The sequence below is a fragment of the Schistocerca americana genome, chromosome 1, assembly GCF_021461395.2.
Source record: "Schistocerca americana isolate TAMUIC-IGC-003095 chromosome 1, iqSchAmer2.1, whole genome shotgun sequence".
Lineage (NCBI taxonomy): Eukaryota > Metazoa > Arthropoda > Insecta > Orthoptera > Acrididae > Schistocerca > Schistocerca americana.
In genome coordinates, this window is record NC_060119.1 from 237,944,811 (window position 1) to 237,964,179 (window position 19,369).

At 39.0% G+C, this 19,369-nt stretch overlaps 1 protein-coding gene across 2 annotated transcripts in view; it reads right to left on the reverse strand.

The window, feature by feature from the left end:
• LOC124623335 (armadillo segment polarity protein) overlaps positions 1-19,369 on the reverse strand; it is an 81,288-nt gene that overhangs the window by 30,819 nt on the left and 31,100 nt on the right. For both annotated transcript variants that reach the window (XM_047149032.1, XM_047149041.1), the window contains exons 3-10: positions 10,535-10,762; positions 9,923-10,110; positions 9,663-9,812; positions 9,372-9,526; positions 8,963-9,264; positions 8,675-8,823; positions 4,204-4,665; positions 242-409 (exon numbers count right to left, since the gene is read on the reverse strand). In XM_047149032.1, the coding sequence (XP_047004988.1) occupies positions 242-409; positions 4,204-4,665; positions 8,675-8,823; positions 8,963-9,264; positions 9,372-9,526; positions 9,663-9,812; positions 9,923-10,110; positions 10,535-10,762 (1,802 nt within the window). The remainder of the gene's footprint in view (positions 1-241; positions 410-4,203; positions 4,666-8,674; positions 8,824-8,962; positions 9,265-9,371; positions 9,527-9,662; positions 9,813-9,922; positions 10,111-10,534; positions 10,763-19,369) is intronic.

The following is a 19,369-nucleotide window of genomic DNA, read 5'->3' on the forward strand; positions in this document are numbered from 1 at the left end:
TATGTGAATTACCAATGCAGAACTTATCCTGGAATGTTAAAAACATCTGCATTTCATGACAAGCACGATCTCCAGTACTTAATTCAATATTAATCCCCAGATGAAGGCAAAATATTTTGGCCATGTTGCACTTTGATTACATGGCAACACACAAATTTTGTATAGTTTAAATTGCTCTTTTCTCCTTGGATTGAAAAATGATGTATCTGTATTACTACATACAGAAACAAACAACAAGTACCTGAACAAAGATTGGTATAACCATCTGTCCACGGATAATAGCTCTGTTGTTCGATTCACGTGCCAAAATATGCAAAGCTCCAACAGTTCCTTCAACAATTTCTTCCATGCGAACACCATCAGCATAAGCTCCTGGCTGCTGGCTGCCACTGCTGGCTATAGACTGACGCTGCAACAAAAACTTCAGCTATTGAATATGAAACCAAGAATTACACGAAACTATGCCCTGGCCGAAATTAATTTAGGATTGACAGCTATGAAGGAAGTAGTTGGGTGAGGCTCACACAGGAAGCACAGAACGCTTTCAGCCAAATTCACAAGACCTGTACCTGAATCAATCACCAGCAGTTCAGTTCACAAACCTTCAGTCCCACCACTTCCAAACTTCCCAAATCTACAATATTCAGCATAGCAAATCTCATGAGACATATGACTGTAGTAATGACCAACAGTCACCAAACCTTCACTCATACAACTACAAAACTTACCTCTTACACTATGCTTCAGTTTCAGGCAGCTTGCTATCCTCTGTGATTATTCGTTACATGCTGTGATTTTGTTTGCCTTCATTTCTTATGCCTGTGGGACTCAGTTTACGTGTTGTGTGATACTGAACAATATTAGAAGCAAGTTAGTCACATGTTACAAGCGGAGAAGTCTGACTTCATATAGAGGATAGCAGCAGATGGTCAGTCGAGAGAAACCGAATAAAATATTCTCAGCCTTCCAGCTGCGTCAAGTACTTAAAATGCCATGAGCTGTCAAACAAGCACTCTTTTTGACCAATGTTAAATGGAGTGACTGATTATTGATGGGCTGCTATTTTTACGTCCTCCTTTCATCTAGCTGCTGGCTGTGACATCTCTGGTGTTCATAGAATCGCCATGTATGGGCATACATTGACTGCATCATGAAACCTTCTTTGTGGCTCACACTGATGGTTTCTGGAACTGTTTAATTAAAGAAGCCATTGAAGTACAAATCACTGAAAACATTCTTAATGATGGCAACCAGCAGCTTTGTGCAATGTGGGATCCAATGACTGCAAGGTTGCAGGGGGTGCAGCAAACGTGAAGTCAATGTATGCCCTCATCAAGCGATGCCATGAGCACCAGTGACAAAATATGTGGCAGCTAGAATATACAACATTGTTCCAGCAACAGTGATTCTACTACACAATAGTGAGTTGACACTCGTGGTATTTCAATCACCTGGTGTGGCTGGAAGCCTGAGAACATTTTATTCAATGTTATTGTTGCGAGACTCTGCATTCTTACAGTTGAGAGAACATTCTGTGCATTAAATGCCTACATAGAGAAAGAAAAACTTAATAGTGGATCACTTTTTTCAATTAATGAAGTGATCAAATGAACTGTCGTAGCTTTCAGTACAACAAGGAAACTGCTGTGGAGACTGGCAAGTACATGTTTGAAAAAAAGAGAGAGAGAGAGAGAGAGAGAGAGAGAGAGAGGAAGCTGAAAACTTTAGGAAAATTCCCAACATACATTAATTTGCTAATGCCGTATGTGTTTTCTTATTAATAATTATGCAGATAGTGCAGAAAACATCTAATTATTGATTATCCTTCAGGAAAAAAGTCGTTTTCAATGCTGGTACACAATGTTACCTTCAGTTCTACATGCACAACTAGGATTTTTGCTATGGACATTTATGTGGCAGTGTTGATGGGCATGTAAGATATAGGTAAGGCAAATCCATAGAAAAATTTTCGATGAAATGGTGGGACCTGATGAAATGTCGATCCATTCTGGCCATGTTCTCAAGCAGGGTTGGACGGATAGCACAATTAAAGGAAAAATGACTGTATCATCTAGCAAAGGAGGCAGACTACTACTCCTGTAGACAGACACCTCACAAGGTTTTCTCCCAAACTGTCCCCAGATATTTAAAACAAAGAAAACAGAAAATTGACTTTTTACCAAGTTGTTGTTGATTATGTTTCTTACTGTTCTGCTGTTGAAAAGGCGTCTACCAAGCCAAAGAATCATAATTATGACGTAAGTGGTAATCTTAATAGGTGGAACTTACGCTGCTACCTTATTACTGCCATTTCAATCCGACAGAAACAATATGGACACAAGTTAAAGATTATGTGGGCAGGTATAATAATAAATTTACTCTGTCTGCAGATGAAGCACTCACCAACAAAGCAGTTAGGAAAGTCACCTTGAAAGATTATAAATAAGTTGGCTACTATTCACAAGCCACAATGGAAAAAGTATGCAGAATGAAACTGTTTTGGAAAATTCAGCAAAGAAAATAATCATTTCATAAAAAAAACTAGTGACAGTGACACTTCAAGCATATGTGATCGTGAAAAGAGCCAAGTGTGTAAGTTTCCCGCATGTATAATGAACAAGTGGAGATTCCCGATATTTTAATTACAAGATCATTAACAGCAACCACCTACAAATGAAGTTAAAAAAATCTCAGGAATTCAATCTTTATTACACAAAAGAGATATCACTTTGTGATATAATTACTGTATGCTGAGTTACTGTATTTTGTGCCACTATTCATCTTTCTTGCAATTCCAGTTAGCCTGTTTCAGACAAGTTTTCGTACCTCAATTAGCATGCATACATCTTAATTTTTTTGGTTATGTTTGAAATAAGTAGAGTGATCATAAAATGTAATAACACATCGATTAAAACCTAGGGATCTGTTTCTCATAATGAAACCACACTGGTGATCACTACTGACGTAAGAGTGGAGCATTATGCACCACACTTAACTCCAATTATCTCGTGTTATACACCTCCGACACATTTCCAACTTTTAGTACGTGAATATATGAGTTATTGTGAAGATTTCAATTGCATAATGTTCATCTAATTTCAATAACTAAAAAGTTTGCTTGCCGCATATCAACTATTTGGCAACAATCAGAAAATATGGTATTGCTGTCTTCCTTCCACATATCATCTAAAACATCGATATTTTTAAACAAAATTAAATGAAATACAGTACATCTCTTCTGAAACACAATTACTCTAATTCCAATTTTGTACAATTAGTAATCTGCAAGTTCGAACAAGCTGAGTGAAGGGTAAGATTGTGTGTGGGTGTTCCATTAACTCTGTTCTGCATCTCCACATGCACTTGCTGAAGCATTAACTCTGTTCTGCATCTCCACATGCACTTGCTGAAGCATCACTCCTAGAGTAAATTAGAACTGAGTACAGGAAAGACTGTCCCCATCATAAGTAGAACATGAAAGCACAACAATGCACACAACATGTTACGTAGATGCAGTATACAAAAAAACATGGAAAGATGGACTAGAAACTTTATGAAAACCAGGTAACTGGATACAGTGCTCCAGGAGGTAAGTCCACTGCAACAGAAATGTTGAAAAGTTAGAGAAGATCTGAAGTTTACATACAGAACCATTTTACGAAAAAATGGACATTCTCCTGAATTCAAGAAGCAATGATCTATCTTCTATAGAATCAAGGTTGCGGAATCTATCATATTTGTACTGCAAAGGATAGGAAGAACGAACACGAACACGAACACGAACACACACACACACACACACACACACACACACACACACACACACACACACACACGTGAGGCCCCAAAAGCACTAATTGATAAATAGTGTGGTGGCATAATGGTTAAGGCACAGGGCTCATATTACAGTGATGTCCAAATTCTAACCAGCTCTTTTGATTATAATTTCTGTGGAATAAAATGAAATTTGGATCAAACAGAATCGAATCAAAGGCAGAAAGAATAAAGTCACATGAAAGGAAGGTAAGTCACATGAAAGGAAGGTGACATTGGGAAGAAAATATAAATAAATAAATATGAAATAGGATCTACAAAACTAACAGAGTTAAACAAATTTTCATGACTTAGACTTCATATGGAACATTATACTAAGTAAGTACAGTTCAGAGAATGTGTGAGAAATAAATGACTTTGAGTACTTACTCTCTGCGTATCCTGGAATGCTCTCATAAGAAGTCGCACAAGATGATGAATTGCACCATGTTCACGCAGTGGAGCATGATTGGCAGGGCACAGAGCCAAGTTTCGTATCAGTCCAATGACTGCCTTAACAAGAGGCCAACGAGATGGTGCCTGCAGTAACTTTACAATGACTTGCATTCCATAGTTAGCACGAACTGCATTCTGTGCCATTTCTGCTTCAATATGACGAGATGTCAAGTGGCGAAGTGCACATACCGCAGGTTCAGTTATTTCTTCACGGTCACCAGCATTTCGAATGGTATTTACGAGGGCATCTACTCCGCCAACCTGACATACTGTAACTTTGTTCCGCTGGTTGTTGCAAGTGAGGTTTGAGAGAATACCAGCAGCACATGTCACAACATTCACATCTGCTGATGCCAGCAACTGCACTAAACTCTGCAGAAGACCTTCCAAACCATCCTGCAAGTGAAAGAGCAATGGCTATTGTATTAGGTACACATGAAATTCTCCTGTAATATGAACAAACAAATATTGCTGGCACTGCCAATGGCAACAACAAAAATAAAATCCAATACACTAGAAAGAGCTTCTCAAGCTGTAACCCGCCAGTTTATCTGATTACAATCATTGCCCGATTTTTTGATACTGCATAAGGAAAATGAGATTGTGTTCAAAACTATGAAGTAGGCCTTGACTTGATGTTAAGCTTTTCAGTGTTGTTTTCGGGATATAAATTCTCTTAGAGAACCAGTACTGTATTATCTCACATTTGGTTCTTTATTATGGCATAATGCTATATGTGCTAGAAGATGAAACCGAGCATTTGAAATGCAGCGAATAGTTGAAACTACCCAATAGTGTGGAATCTACCCTTCCTCGAGTGCTTGAGATAGGACGTCAAAAATTTACAAAAATCGACTTTTCAAATATATGTTCATTTTGTAGTCCACAGCTTTCTGAACAGTCCTATACATAAAAACATATACGTTCAAGAAAATGTAAGACATGTTATTTGGTCTTAAGTGTGCCAAAGTGCAGTGCCACGCCTCTTCACAGAGCATTCTTCTTCTGCACATCACTGTATTTCGCTCTGTGCAACTCAAATGTGTATATTTTGTAATGCATGCCATCAAACTACATTCAGGACAGTGGAAATTAAAATGTCCTGTGGTGCCTCTCCTGCTCCCACTCAGCCAGTTTGACATCCTGCCCCACTTCTTTTATTTAAAAATAAATAAAAAAATAAAATAAAAAAATTAAGAAACGCAATTAATACTGGGTGGCGTTAATTGTAACCAGGAGAACAAGAACACTCAGAAAATTTGCACTCTTTATTGCCTATTAGCTAATAAATTACTGTTTTGTATGACATAAAATTAAAAATAGAATACATAAAACCAGTAAAGACAAGAAACAAGCAAGACAGTACACATTTCTTCAATCCTTAGGTCCTAGCATTTTTTCCCTCTAATGTTGCTACAGCTTTACATGGCATGCTTTGCTTTTTGCGAAAGAATCTATTACCTCATCGAAGTTCATCTAAGTTTTGCTACATGAAAAATCTAAATGTCGTTGTCTAATACTGAAAAAGCTGTTGCTACAAATAATAACCTAAGCCTAGTGTGGTTTCTCGATCTGATTATGTCTATTTTGTCACTGTCTGTTAGATAAAACAAAATGGGCCTTTCTAATATTGCAGCAATTGCAACACGCACCAAATAAACGACACTGTTTTGGCACAAAATGTCATTTTTAAAACACTACAGAACATAATTCATGAAGTACCAATATCAAATGTTTATTAGGCTTACTACAAGCACAAAGCTTTATGTTGGAAAGACAATTTCACATTTCATTCATAGGCACCAGTTTCTCAAGCGTGAGATCAAAAAGTAGTAGCATGAATTTTTTATATAAATTTGGAATCATCATACTCCTCCATAATTTGTGTGATGTCCCTGTTTCTTCTCCTTCCTCGTTCTAACTAACAATCTTGTCATCATTAATTGTGTAACTGTTCCTGCCATTGTCAAAACCCATTCTCCAGTTAATTTCACTAACTCTGCCAGAAATACCAGTTTAGTTATCCCGTGATTATTCTCCGGTTAGGCATTATTACGGGTTTGTACCAAGCATTTTTCGTGCTATTCCAAGACAGAACTTCAGCGGCTGCTAGCTGGGGACCGTACAACTGGCCCTTACTAGTGCAGCGATATGGCCAAAAATTTTCTGCCAAAATTTCATTTTCTTGGATATACCGAGGAGATAATACGTAATCTTTCTTACCTGTTATTCCTGTTAGTTGCATATTTCCACTCTGATAGGATGAATCTATGGATTTTTTTCTTTTTTTAGTAATTATAACAACGCTGATCATTCGCAAACCCAGTCAGCCACACAGACAAAGAGCGACTGGAATTCACCCGTACGGCTTTATTATGCTCAGTTTGTAAAGCCCCATCCCCTTTTGTCAGCAGGAAAGTTTATTGCTAGATGCGCTGAGGATTCCCCTGGCAGAGACATCAAGTACACTATGCACGGATTCAAAAACCAGCTTAGATTTATTCAGAAATCAATTTAGAATGTGTTAAAAATGTTTAAAAACTAACAGGGATGCATTTAAAATCATATGAATAATCAATAGACCAACATGCGCTAGATGCTAGGCACTTTGTGCAATAAGGCTTTTTTCCTCAAGAATATGAAAATTCCCCCCCCCCCCCCTCTCCAAAGATCCGGGCCCGATGCGCATGCGTGAATCTGGCAACTTGGTCGCCAATAAAATTTTCCTGGGTAGCATCTGGTTACTTGCTGCTAGTGCTTACTCAGACAAAGGCCACATTTCTGTAGCCAGAGGTGGGAGAAGGTACTACTCATATGCGACTCAGCTGTGCATGCGCATGAGCCTGCTCGTAACTATCAAACGAATCTAATGCAAACAGTTGTAATGTCACGCTCGTCGGAGGCAATTTGTTGTTATGAAGCATTGCGTAGTGTTCCTAAAGCCTTTGACACATTTTGCTGTTGGCAGATACTTGTATGAGCACTATGTTTTGTTGTTGTATATGGTGCATTTCCTTTGCAATTTAGGTTTATTTTCATTTTTTTCTCTCATTCATGCTTTACCGCTGCAGTATTATTCTTCTGTAGCAGGATACAGTAATATCCTTTGTTAAAGGATCAGTTCTTACCAACTAAATTACACAAACTTAACTGAAAACTAAAACAATGAAAAATTCCTGGAATTCTAAAAAATTACCGGGTTTTTCCCAGTTTTCTCCTGGATGAAAAAATTCCCGGGTTTTTCCCGGATCTCCCGGGTTGTATACACCCTGGTAAAACATAAATATTTTTTGCTCTCCGATATTTCGTCTTTTGTAGGAGAACACTAGTAGGAAAAAATACTAGGACCTTGTGCAACTTTTCAGTGTGCCACAAAAACAAAGTAAACAACCCAATAATGATTAAGAAGACACGAAATCAGAAAATCCATTTATATAGCAGGAGTGAACTCCAGCAGAATATAATGTAACCTGCAATGTTAGCAGACGCCGCCACAGTCCCTTGTTTCTGCACACGCACTGCTTGCAGCATACTTGGAAATTTAGAACTCCACCCATGGCACCATGTACAGATCACTGAAGTCACAGACACACTTGTGTCATGGTTGGTCGCTGATTTACATGCAAGTACAAAAGGTGCATACACTTCGAATAGTCAATTTTGACCACTAATTTGCTCTTGAAAAATCGGCTTTAGTGTGGTGTGGTGGCTGCGTTGGCTTTTGTGTGACATAACAAGTCGCCTGCCAATAAGAATTCACTAGCCGGAAATGGATGACATTTCCTTGAATCTGATTGAGCATATTCTTTGAGACACAGTGTTTGATTTTAAAATACTGAAAATTGATATTGCTGCCGAATACACAACATTGGATATACATGCGAATGGCTTAGTCCAAAACACTTTGCAACAACTGTCTTGTTTTTCCATTGCTGCTGCAACCTAACAGTAGCTGTATCATAATTGTGCTGTGAAGATAAAACATTGCAAGCTGTATTGGCAATGCTGATTTTGGATTACAATAGCATTTCCTCTCAACTTCCCTCTCTGCAACAGCCAAAAATATTCCCTTAACTCCGCCACCACCTGCGATGCAAAGTGGCACTTATAACTTGTTCAATCACATCAAATGTCACTACAAAGAAAACGGGCAAAGCTAAGCGAGTCTAGCAAGAATGTAGATTGAGGTTAACCTTACTAGGAAGATGCATAAAATTGGGGAATTTTTTTGCATTCACCTTAGTGTTTTTTTTTTTTATTTTACTTTTTTACAGGGGCTGGAAATTTCTGGTACAGAAACACAAAAAATGTAAAATCAGAGAACATAAAATTGAAGTTCCACTGTATATGAAAACATTTCATGGACTGCCAGGCCTATGAAGCCTATAAATAAAAATGTACTTACAACTTTAGTTCCGGCATCTGAAAGATTGCGCAGAGTCCACAGGCAGTTCTGGACAAGGCGTTGGCTTGGATGACCAAGGTGCATAGCTAATGCTTGCATGCCTCCAGCTTCAACAATTGCTGGCTTGTTACTGGAGCAGACTGACAATACTGTTGAAACAGAAGTGAAATTAGCTTTATGATTATAAGATGAACACCAGTTCTCAGCTACAAATTTATCAATTTAAACTCAATATATGTTTCATGTTTAATGCTGGTAACAACTCTTCCTTTCCTAGCTAATCAATACCTTTCAGAACACGTGATGTTGTCCATAGCAGCTTCTCATAATCATACGAACGGAGAATGCGAACTAACTCCACAGGCCCCTGAGAGGCCAAGATAATGAGTTTACTTTCTTGGTTCCCATATGCCAATATTTGGAGACAGTCTGTTACTATGGCAAGAAATTTCACATTATTCCGCTGCAACAGTGCAACCATTTTTTGCAGACCTCCAGCCAATCTAACTGCCATTTTCGAACCTTCTTGGTGCAAAAGAAGATTATGCAGTGTAGTAATGGCATAGAATAGTACAGACTCAACAGGCGAGCTGAAAGAAAATTTAGACAGCTATCAGACCTGTGAACTGAAAATCACAGGTTGGAACTTCAATATTACTTTCATATGAATAGGTAACCAATTTTCTTCAAGTCGTACCTGAGCAGTTTTACAAGAGCTGGAATGCCACCACTTTTGAAAATGGCAAGCAAACCCTGACGATGGTGAGATAAGTTGTGTAATGTACCAACAGCTGCTTTTGTCGACTCCAGATCATTGCTATTTGAAATTGCTCGTACCAAAGCAGCAACCATCTGTAAAGGACATTCAAAAAGATGGTGTCAGTGAAACTGAATACCAGGAGATTGGATGAAGAGAGACCTTCACATTTTTAACTTGAGCTATTAAATACTTGCACAACACAGAATGATAAAAATGACAGTTTATTACCTGTGGACTGTTCATGATAGCATGCCTTGATGCTTCCTTTCTTGACAGTTGGTGAACCATCATTGCAGCTTGAGAAACTACAACCTGATCTTCATCATTCAACAGTTTTATAAGTTCAGGTATTGCTCTAGTTGCCAAATCAGCATCATCCTGTAGGATGTGAAAATACACATATGAACAATGGAAATCATACAAAGATACAGAGGTCAATACTACAGGGCAAATCCAGTACACTGAAAAATAATGTAAACATTTCACACCTGGTAATTAATTAGGTTGACTACTGCATGTTTGAGCATCTGGCTTGGTTCTGCTAGACGTTGAACTGCAGTTGGCTGAGCTGGATCAAACTGTGTGGATGGAATCTCTATGCCTTCTTCTAGAGTTTCGGGGAACATTGCAGCACGAACTCTCTGAGAACGTGTCTGACTCAATTGCTGATTCATCTCTGTAAATCCAACAGTGAACATAAAATTAATACAGAGTTTCACTTCCACAAAAAATGCTTTTGGTTTGAATATTAACATTTCAATAAACTAAGAACATACTGTTTGAAACATCTCAACAAAGCTTACTTCACAGTCTTTGTAGACCTACAGCAATGTTTATCATGTTGTACATGGTCACACTGTACAAAATATAGATAATGATAATGCTCCACAGTTAACTTTGATTGCTAGCATCATGTAACCTACCATCCTATTACAATAATGACATTGAGGTAACAAGTAAACTAACTACAAAATTCAACTAATCACACTTACTCATGCAAGTATGGTGTACATTCAATGTTTGTTTTTGAAATATTCTTTGCCTTCTAGAGTTGACACAGTGAAATGTGTAAACATATAAAGAAATTAAAATAAGCTTACCATCAACTTGGTCCTGTGTAAAACCTTGGGCAAATCCTTGATCTAAGTCAAACATCAGTTGGTCTGACTCCATGTCTTCTTCTTTTCCAGTCAATGATGGAGCCTGGGTTGTGGCTCCAGAATGGATACCTGAATCACCCAGGTAAGAGTTTTGCTGCCACATGATGGTTTGTTCTTTTGCTGAACCTATGGGTAGATCACTTGGCTGTTGGTAATTGCCGTGTGATACTAAACAGAAAAAAAAAGATAAATAAAAATAAAAAAAACATCATACACTACAACACGAAAATTCTAAATATAACACAAATCCACATGGCCAAAAACATAACAGAAGCCCTTAAACCAATAAAACAATCAATCACAAAAAGAAGAAATAATAATAATAATGTTGCAACATTACTAGTAATGAAAACATACACATGGGAAAAATATTAATTTGCAATTTTGTGCCCCCCCCCCCCCCCCCCCGCCCCCAAACACACACACGTGCACTCCCATCTCCATCCTGAAGAATACTATGGCCAAAAGCTTTTCGTCTTGCCTGTCTGCAACTCAATGTGTCAACTTTACAGTGAGTAGCAATCTATCCTTTTCATAATATTGTTAAAGTAACAAATTAAGTACACACAATCCAGTGGCAGATTTCTGATCCATTTCCAGGTTATGTCGCTGCTAAAAGAAGTATTTCAATCAATTTCTAAGCAAAGACAGTTTAAAATATCTCAAAGATTGCTTCCGAGATTTTGTAGATCTATAGCAATGTCTAAAATATTACTTCTTTCAATATGATTCCATGAAAAATATAGCTGAAGAGCAATATGGCGAAAGGTTATTGAGTTAACCACATGGAGTGGGGTGCAAATCCCAGACAAATTATTCTGTTTTGGGTTTTCTGAGCTTTGAGACAAATGTTGGTAAAGACGAACGGTGATAACACCAGCCAAAGAGAGGACAGTTGCTTCCTATCACTGTCCTTGTTCAATTAAACTAACACCCTGTTCTTAATTATATGGATGCCAATGGAGGAAGCATTATACAGTAGTTAAGTGTCCCACTGACTACAAGACTAGAGACGCAGTACAGATTCTGTTTGGACAAGAATGGACAAGGAATTCAGCTATGTTTTTCTCAGAGGAATCATCCTGGTATCTATGGAAATGATTGAAAATCCAACCCTGGATTGCCAGGTTTGAACCCCATTTCCTCAAATCTGAATCCATTGTTTTTGTATAATCTTGCTCAGTTGGATGTCAGTATGACGTTTATAATGATCCAATCTTCCTCCTTTTCAAACTGCAAATATATATAACAAATATCTCTACGAGGCTGTTCACAAACGAATCAGTAAGAGTGAGGTGATTCTTGAGTAGTCTACCGTAGTCTGACACACTCACCAAATAACGTTAGCTGAACAGTGGAAAAAGATTCAAAGAGTAGTTAGGTGCATCAAAAATTAGTGTGTCAAAGTGGTCACAAACTACAGCAGTACCATATGTCCAAAGGTCTCTCTCCAGTGGCGAGCCTAATGTGTCTTGCCTTGCAGGGCGCTTAAGACTGGCAGCACATTCAAGTCTCGCCTGTATGTGTTCCATTGACATGCAGTGGAAGGAGGTGGGGGTGGGAGAGGGGGGGGGGGGGGAGGTTGGGAGGTGTCGTAGTGTTATGTATGCATTGCAGCTGTTAGTTGTGTAATGGTCTAGTTCTTGTGTAAGCTGAGTGCTGAATGCAGAAAGAGTGTTTTTAGTGGAACAGCTTTTCCATACAGGAGGAAACTTTACGAAGCATGTGAGGTGTTTTCCTGCTTTGAGATGTTCACATTGTGATACTGAACACGATTTAATTCACAAATTTCAGACAACAGATTCAGTTCATAATGTGCCACGAACAGGTAGGCACACAATTTTAACAGAACAGAAGATTGACAATACTTCAGACATCATGTTGCAAGTCCAACAAAATCACCGAGGAGATTATAGCAACAGACTAGTCTCTCATACGACAGCATGTAAGGTTGTAACTGAAAAGTTGGGGATGTATCCCTACAAAATTGCTATGCAACAATTACATTTTATGGGCCATGTGAAACGAATAGCATATTGTGACTAGTTTCAGCAATTTGTTAACTGACACGGAACTGGTGTTTCAGTCGAATCTTTTCCAGTGATGAGGCTTGGTTTCAACTATCTGGCTACATTACTTACCAAAATTCACAAATTTGGTCATCAGAAATCCCACACACTTTAAGAGAAAATTGGTGTGTGGGTTGCCACAACAGAGTGGGAATTATAGGGCTGATCTTTTTGGATACTACCGTCACTTCTGGTGGCAACTGTTCCCTGATAAGTTATCCATTTATCGCCCAGATGAATGAAAATATGAAAATACAATCAATCATTCATTTTTCCAACAAGACAATGCTACTGCTCGTATGGTGCACCAGTCCCTATGACTTTTAGATGAAATTTTTGAAGATGGAGTAATTACGAAAGGTCTCTAGCAACCCCCAGTTAACGGATCTGTCTCCACCCATTTCCTTTGGGATGTGGCTAAAATTTTTGTATATCAAAATAACCCAAATACATCAGATGAACTGGAGACAGCAATAACTGATTATCTGCATTTGATTACATGTGAAACATTGGTCAGGGTGCCTGTTGATTTTTCCAATGTTTTGTCAGCACGTTGTCAAAGCTTCACTCTCCATTGCTGGTGGTGGACTGCAGTTGAGCTTGTAGTCACAGATTATATGTACCTGGCTTGCCAACGTCCAAGGGCTTTTCAGTGGTCATTTCTGGTGCAGTTCTCCTCTTGTTATTTGCATCTTGCAACCATAGTTTACTGTAGCAAAGCAATCCAAGAACCATTCACCTCGAGGCTTTTTTCTTTCTTGTTAAAGCTATTCTCATGTTCTCATGCTTGTGTATTTCTATAGCTTCTCTGAACATCTGCCCCAACCTGCAGTGCCACTTATGTTCTGTGATCCTGACGCTGATTGATAGTCCAGTCATTCAAACATAAACTTTTCTGGATGTGCGGGTATGCAGAATATTCTCGAAATCGCAAGTGGGTCCCTTTACTCGTTTGCCGATCTGAAACTCTCTTTGATCTTCTTTGTTGGTTTATATATAGTCGTTACGTCTTGTTTGCAGAATATAAAGTTGATTCTGTCCATGATTCTGGGTGTGTATAGTATAAAGGCCTTACTAGAGATTTCTTTTTCTGATGTGTCACTTCACCGAGTGTTTGACTGTGTTACATTTCTTATATAACTGTTGGAGTACCCATTACCTCTCAAAACGCTTGCCAGGTGTTGCTTCTCACATCTGAGGAGCTGCAGCTCACATATTCGTCTTGCTCGCATTAGGAGTGCATTAATCATGCCTCTTTTCTGGTTTGGTTGGTGATCTGACAGTATGTGCAGGTATCAATCCATGTGTCAGTTTTCGATACATGCTGTCCCAGGTTTTTGCCATCCCTTGTCACCAGCACATCTAGAAAGGATAGCTATTTATCCTTTTCTACTTCCATGGTAAATTTTTCCATGAAGCAGTTGGCCACCACTGGACTAAGAGACCTACCCATGGCGACACTCCCAGCTGTTCACAAAGTTGCCACTCCATGTGAAATAGCTCATGGCGAGACTTACATGAAAGGGCTTGGTGATGCCTTGCAAGAAAATGGAACTGATGCGTTTCAGAGTGTTGCTGAGAGGCACTTTGGTAAACAAAGAAACAACATCAAAGCTGACCAGGATATTGCTTGGTTCAAGTTTAAGTTTCTTTAGCTTCTCAATGAAATGTCCTAAATCCTTTATGTATATGTCAGTCTTCCCCACATGTGGCTGGAGCAGAGAGGCCATGTATTTTCCCAGTTTATACATCAGTATGCACGGAGCACTACCAATCAGTCTTAATGGAAAATTATTCCTATGGATCTTCAGTAATCCAGACAGCTGAGTTGGTGGGGCTCCTGAGTTGCACAGGTTTCTCTGTATGCCGAAAGAAGAAGCTTTGATTAACCGATTCATATTCCATGTAATCCGCTGCATCAGATCTACACCTTGTTTTCGGTACGTTGTTGGATCTAATAGGTTCCGGATCTTCCGCTCATAATCTTTGGTCTTCATTACGACAGTCGAATTTCCCTTATCAGCAGGCAGTACCACAATACTCTTGTCGGCATTGCAAGCTGGTAGTTTTGCTTGGCACAGTTTCCTAGCTGTTTCAGTGTGTATTTCCTCAACTCGGAATGGTCCGAATGGCCGCTTTGCTATCACCAATGATGCCTTCCATAAGTAAAGTTCTTGGGACGATAGTGAAATTCCTTCCTTTTTGAAGGACAGACTGTTTCTTTTTGGTCAATCATCATTCACTGAGATTGACCACTATGCAGGATATGTCGGGAAGTGCCTTGTCAATCAGCTTCTGGCATCTTACAAAATTTTTCTTCAGTCGCTTAGTGCAGCGACATATACATAAAGGATTTAGGACATTTCATTGAGAAGCTAAGGAAACTAAAACTTGAACCAAACGACATCCTGGTCAGCATCCTAGTCAGACTTAGTTCTGAATGCTCCTGTGAGTGATGCTGTTGATCTTGTCCGAGTTGTCTCGATACATTCTGCTACTTAGTTGATAGAAAATGTTAAATGTTCCTCACCCATTCTTGCCAAGTACCATTGTGTTGCATGAATTTGCTTACTAGGAAAAGCTCTTTCCATTCTGCCATATATACCATGTGCTATTGTGGTGGTGAAAAGGTTCTTACATTTGAAAAACTTTGGTGTAGCCCTTTCGTGCTGACACTGTGACAGAAAGGCAAGAGAGGACATCAATTGTGCTTTCTTCTTCCGTTGTTGGTTACGGCCTCAGTACAACTGCATATCCACTCCCTGTAGAGATGTAGTACAAAATTGTTATGGCTTTTGTGTTCACTTGTGACAAATTGCCTGTGGGCTCCTGTCTTGGGTTCTTCGGCCAACATTTTTTTGGTGATTTTTCTGACGTTTTGGCAGCACGAGTGGCTGGCATTGTCAAAGATTCACCCTCTGTTGCTGGTGGTGGACTGGAGTTGAGCTCGCAGCTGCAGATTATATGTACCTGGTGTGCCAATGTGGTCATTTCTGGTGCGGTTTTCCTTTTACTACCTGCAATCATCATTTGCAGGAGCACAGGAATCCAGGATCCGTTCAACTTGGTTTTCCTCTTTCTTCTGGAAACTATTCTCATGTTGTTCTCTAAACAAGCAGGTGTGATAGATCTTCTCTACAGCCGACAGTGAATTTTACTATGCGGTCAGCCTCAAACTGCGCGTGCTCTGCCATCGTTGATTTCTTCACCTGCCCCAATATCACACTGGGAATGTATGGCACAAAGGTCGTGTATCGAAACATGACCCAAGCCAGGAAGGGGCATGATTAACACATTCATAACTTGAGCAAGACAAATATGTGAGCCACAGCATCTCACATATGATATGCAACACCTCGAAAGTGTTCCGAGGAGCAACGAGTACTCCACCACGGGTACTTTTTACATTTAAAAAGTGTAAATGAGTCAGACACTTGACACATTCCAAGAGTGACAACCAGAATCGGTTGTGTATTGCGCAAACATAGCTTGACAACTATTTATAAACTGACAAAAAAGGATCCACTTGCAATGTTGGGAATATACCGCACACCATGCACATGCAGAAACGTTTATGTTGGAATGACTTGGCGATCAATCAACACCAGGATCACAGAATGTAAGTGGCACTGCAGGGTGGGACAGGCTGAAGAAATTAGTCACGACAGAGCACGCATTATGTGAAGCCGAGAGAAGCTATAGAAATACACAAACATGAGAACATCTTCAACAAGAAAGAAGGAAGCCTCATCATGAATGGATCCTTGATTCCCGTGCTGCAGTGAACGATGGTTACAGGTAGCAAGAGGAGAACCGCACGGGAAACAACCTCGGAAAAGCCCTTGGACATTGTCGTGCCAGGTACATATGATCTGCGGCCGCAAGCTCAACTCCAATCCACCACCAGCAATGCAGAGTGAAGCTTTGACAATGCCAGCCACTTGTCCTGGTGAAACATCAGAAAAATCATGAAACAAACATCGGCCGAAGAACTCGAGACAGAAGCCAACACGCAGTTTGTCAACAAATGGCCACGAAAGCCTTAATTTTGTACTGGTAGTACACGAAAGAGGAAAACATTTCCAGCATCTACTGTGATAATGGTGAGTACAGTGTATCTAGTTGTAAATTAATTAATTTCAATGTTTTAATTGAAATAATGTTGAATACCATCTCACAACATAACTACAGCCCCTAGGAGTGAATCCCGGCCCCTAGCTTATACAGGGACACTAATGTGCTGCCAACATCAAGGCGAGGCGAGGCGAGGTGAGACACGAAGAGCTTGTTACTGCAAAGAGACTTTGCAAATGGACTGTAGTTGACACAAAAATGTGAAAGCTTATTCTTAAAATTATAAGTGTGGTCATTTCAAGATAAGGCAAGAAATATATTAACTTCTTCCACATATATCTTGCAAAAATTACCACGACACAGACTGTAGACCGTATTGATGCATAACAGCCTACAGACAAGTCCACTTTCCACCTGGGCTTTTATACATATTAGGGGGGAAAAATTACCTTCAAAAGTGGAGATTATGGGACCTAAGAAGATGGGTGGTATTAATAATTCAAGATACACAGTCATAATTTACCAAAAGTGGAATGGTTTACTACAAAACATTTCAACATCATAAAAATAAAGTAATTGGAAATTATCTGTAACATTTTCTGATTAAGTGCTTCGGTTATCATCAAATCTTAACGACACATTAATGTTGCTGTTGAATGAATATACCAGGAAAAGAAAGAGAGAATGCAAGTCACAAACCAGTAAATAAAACAGTAATGAACCTCACTTCATAGCAGAAAAACAAAATTATAAATATGGGCTATTCCATCAAAACTGTTGTTCACAAGTAATAACACAGCTTACAGTTTCATACCTGCATGTCTGTTGTTAATTTGTCTTTTTTTGCGTACAAATTCTGGGCAATCTGTTCCTATTTAAATATATATACCATCTGTAATGTCTTTAATTTTTACTACTTTTCCTACTTTCATTTGTATTACATTATTGGTCCATACTTTTTCTGCATAATTTTCTCTCCTCAAGAGCAGTCAACGTGTCAACAAAACATAAATGAAGTAAATTACACTTTATAAAAAAATGTTGGCAACATTGTTTATTTGGGTGCAGCATTTACGCCGCTGCCGGTATTTATTATTTGTCAAGTAATTGAAGATACTTCCAATGCAAGACAGAAAAAAAAGGTCCCAAGCGGATTTCCTACCCGGTGTCTCTACATAATAATGAAAAATACAACATGTGATATAAAAATATTTTACGACTGTAGACAACCTCCCACAATATGGAGGAATCGTAGAGTTTTCCTTGACCATATCAACTTGAGTGTTCATAATCCTCTACACAGAGCACCCCAGGAAAAATGGTCAATATTCAGGGATACGACAGGTGCACTCACTCGAAGCAAAAGACTTGATATGGATATCTGCCCTAGTCTGAAAGGTTTCCAAGATAGAACACGTTAATATAAATTTGTTTTTGGTCTAGTGGCATTCATCTGTGTGTCTTGCTCATCCAACCTTTTTGATGTGTCATTCTAGCCCAACTTACCACACCACTTTCAACCTCTTATCAGGATGTATTTCTGCCACTAAACCAGCCCACTGAGCACACAGTTGTCCATGGCGTGTTGGGAGTGAAGCAGAGAGAGGGATTGAGTGCATACTTGAGAGCAACATCAGTTAACCATGTTTGTGTACACATTGGTTAAAATGCAACATACCTACACTAATGAAGAACAAGCAGATATGGTGTATGGTTACAGCTTCTGCAGTGGTAAGAGCTGCTACTGTCAAACCATTGGCACTTTCTGACACATCAAATTCTTGATCGTAAAGCGTTTACCAATTTCAGCAAACTGTGTGAAACAGGCATCCTTTAAAGTTCCCATTTTATTTATTTATTTTTCCGGAATACGTAGTACAATAACCTGTGCAGTAACAGCAACATGTTGCTGAAATGGTATTGCACATACCAACATCATATGAATATGTATATGACAACCATTACATGGGGAAAACTTGTACCAATTTCCCATACGGTGTGTCCACAATCTGAACATTGACAACAATGTCACACGACTTGAATTTTGTCAATGGTTAAATGACAGTAATCATTTGCTTCAATAAATGCTACTCGCTGATGAAGCCACATTTACATGGAATAGTGTAAACATATGAAATAATCACTGATGGTCACAGTAAAATCCACATGCTATAGTGGAAACCAATTTCTAAGCTCGCTTTTTGATCGATGGTGCGGTAAGACTGAACATTTTGAGAGCTCCAGTCATTTTAGGAGGGTGAATGATGGGGCGGAATTACTTGTATTTTTTGGGAAATTTGTTTATTGAACATCTTGAGGATGTTCCTTCGGCCATGAAGACTACAATATACATAAGTGATCTGAAAGACAGAGTGAGCAGCAATTTACAGGTATTTGGTTATGATGCTGTGATGTACAGGAAGGTATCATTGAGTGACTGTAGGAGGATACAAGGTGACCTAGACAGAATTACTAATTGGTGTCGTGGTGGTAGCTTGCTCTAAATGTAGAAAAATGTATATCAATCCTGATTAGTAGGAAAAACAATCCTGTACTGTTCGAATACAGCATTTGTGGTGTGCTGTTAGACAGTCGCATTGACTGAATATCAAGGTGAAGCACTGCTAAGCGA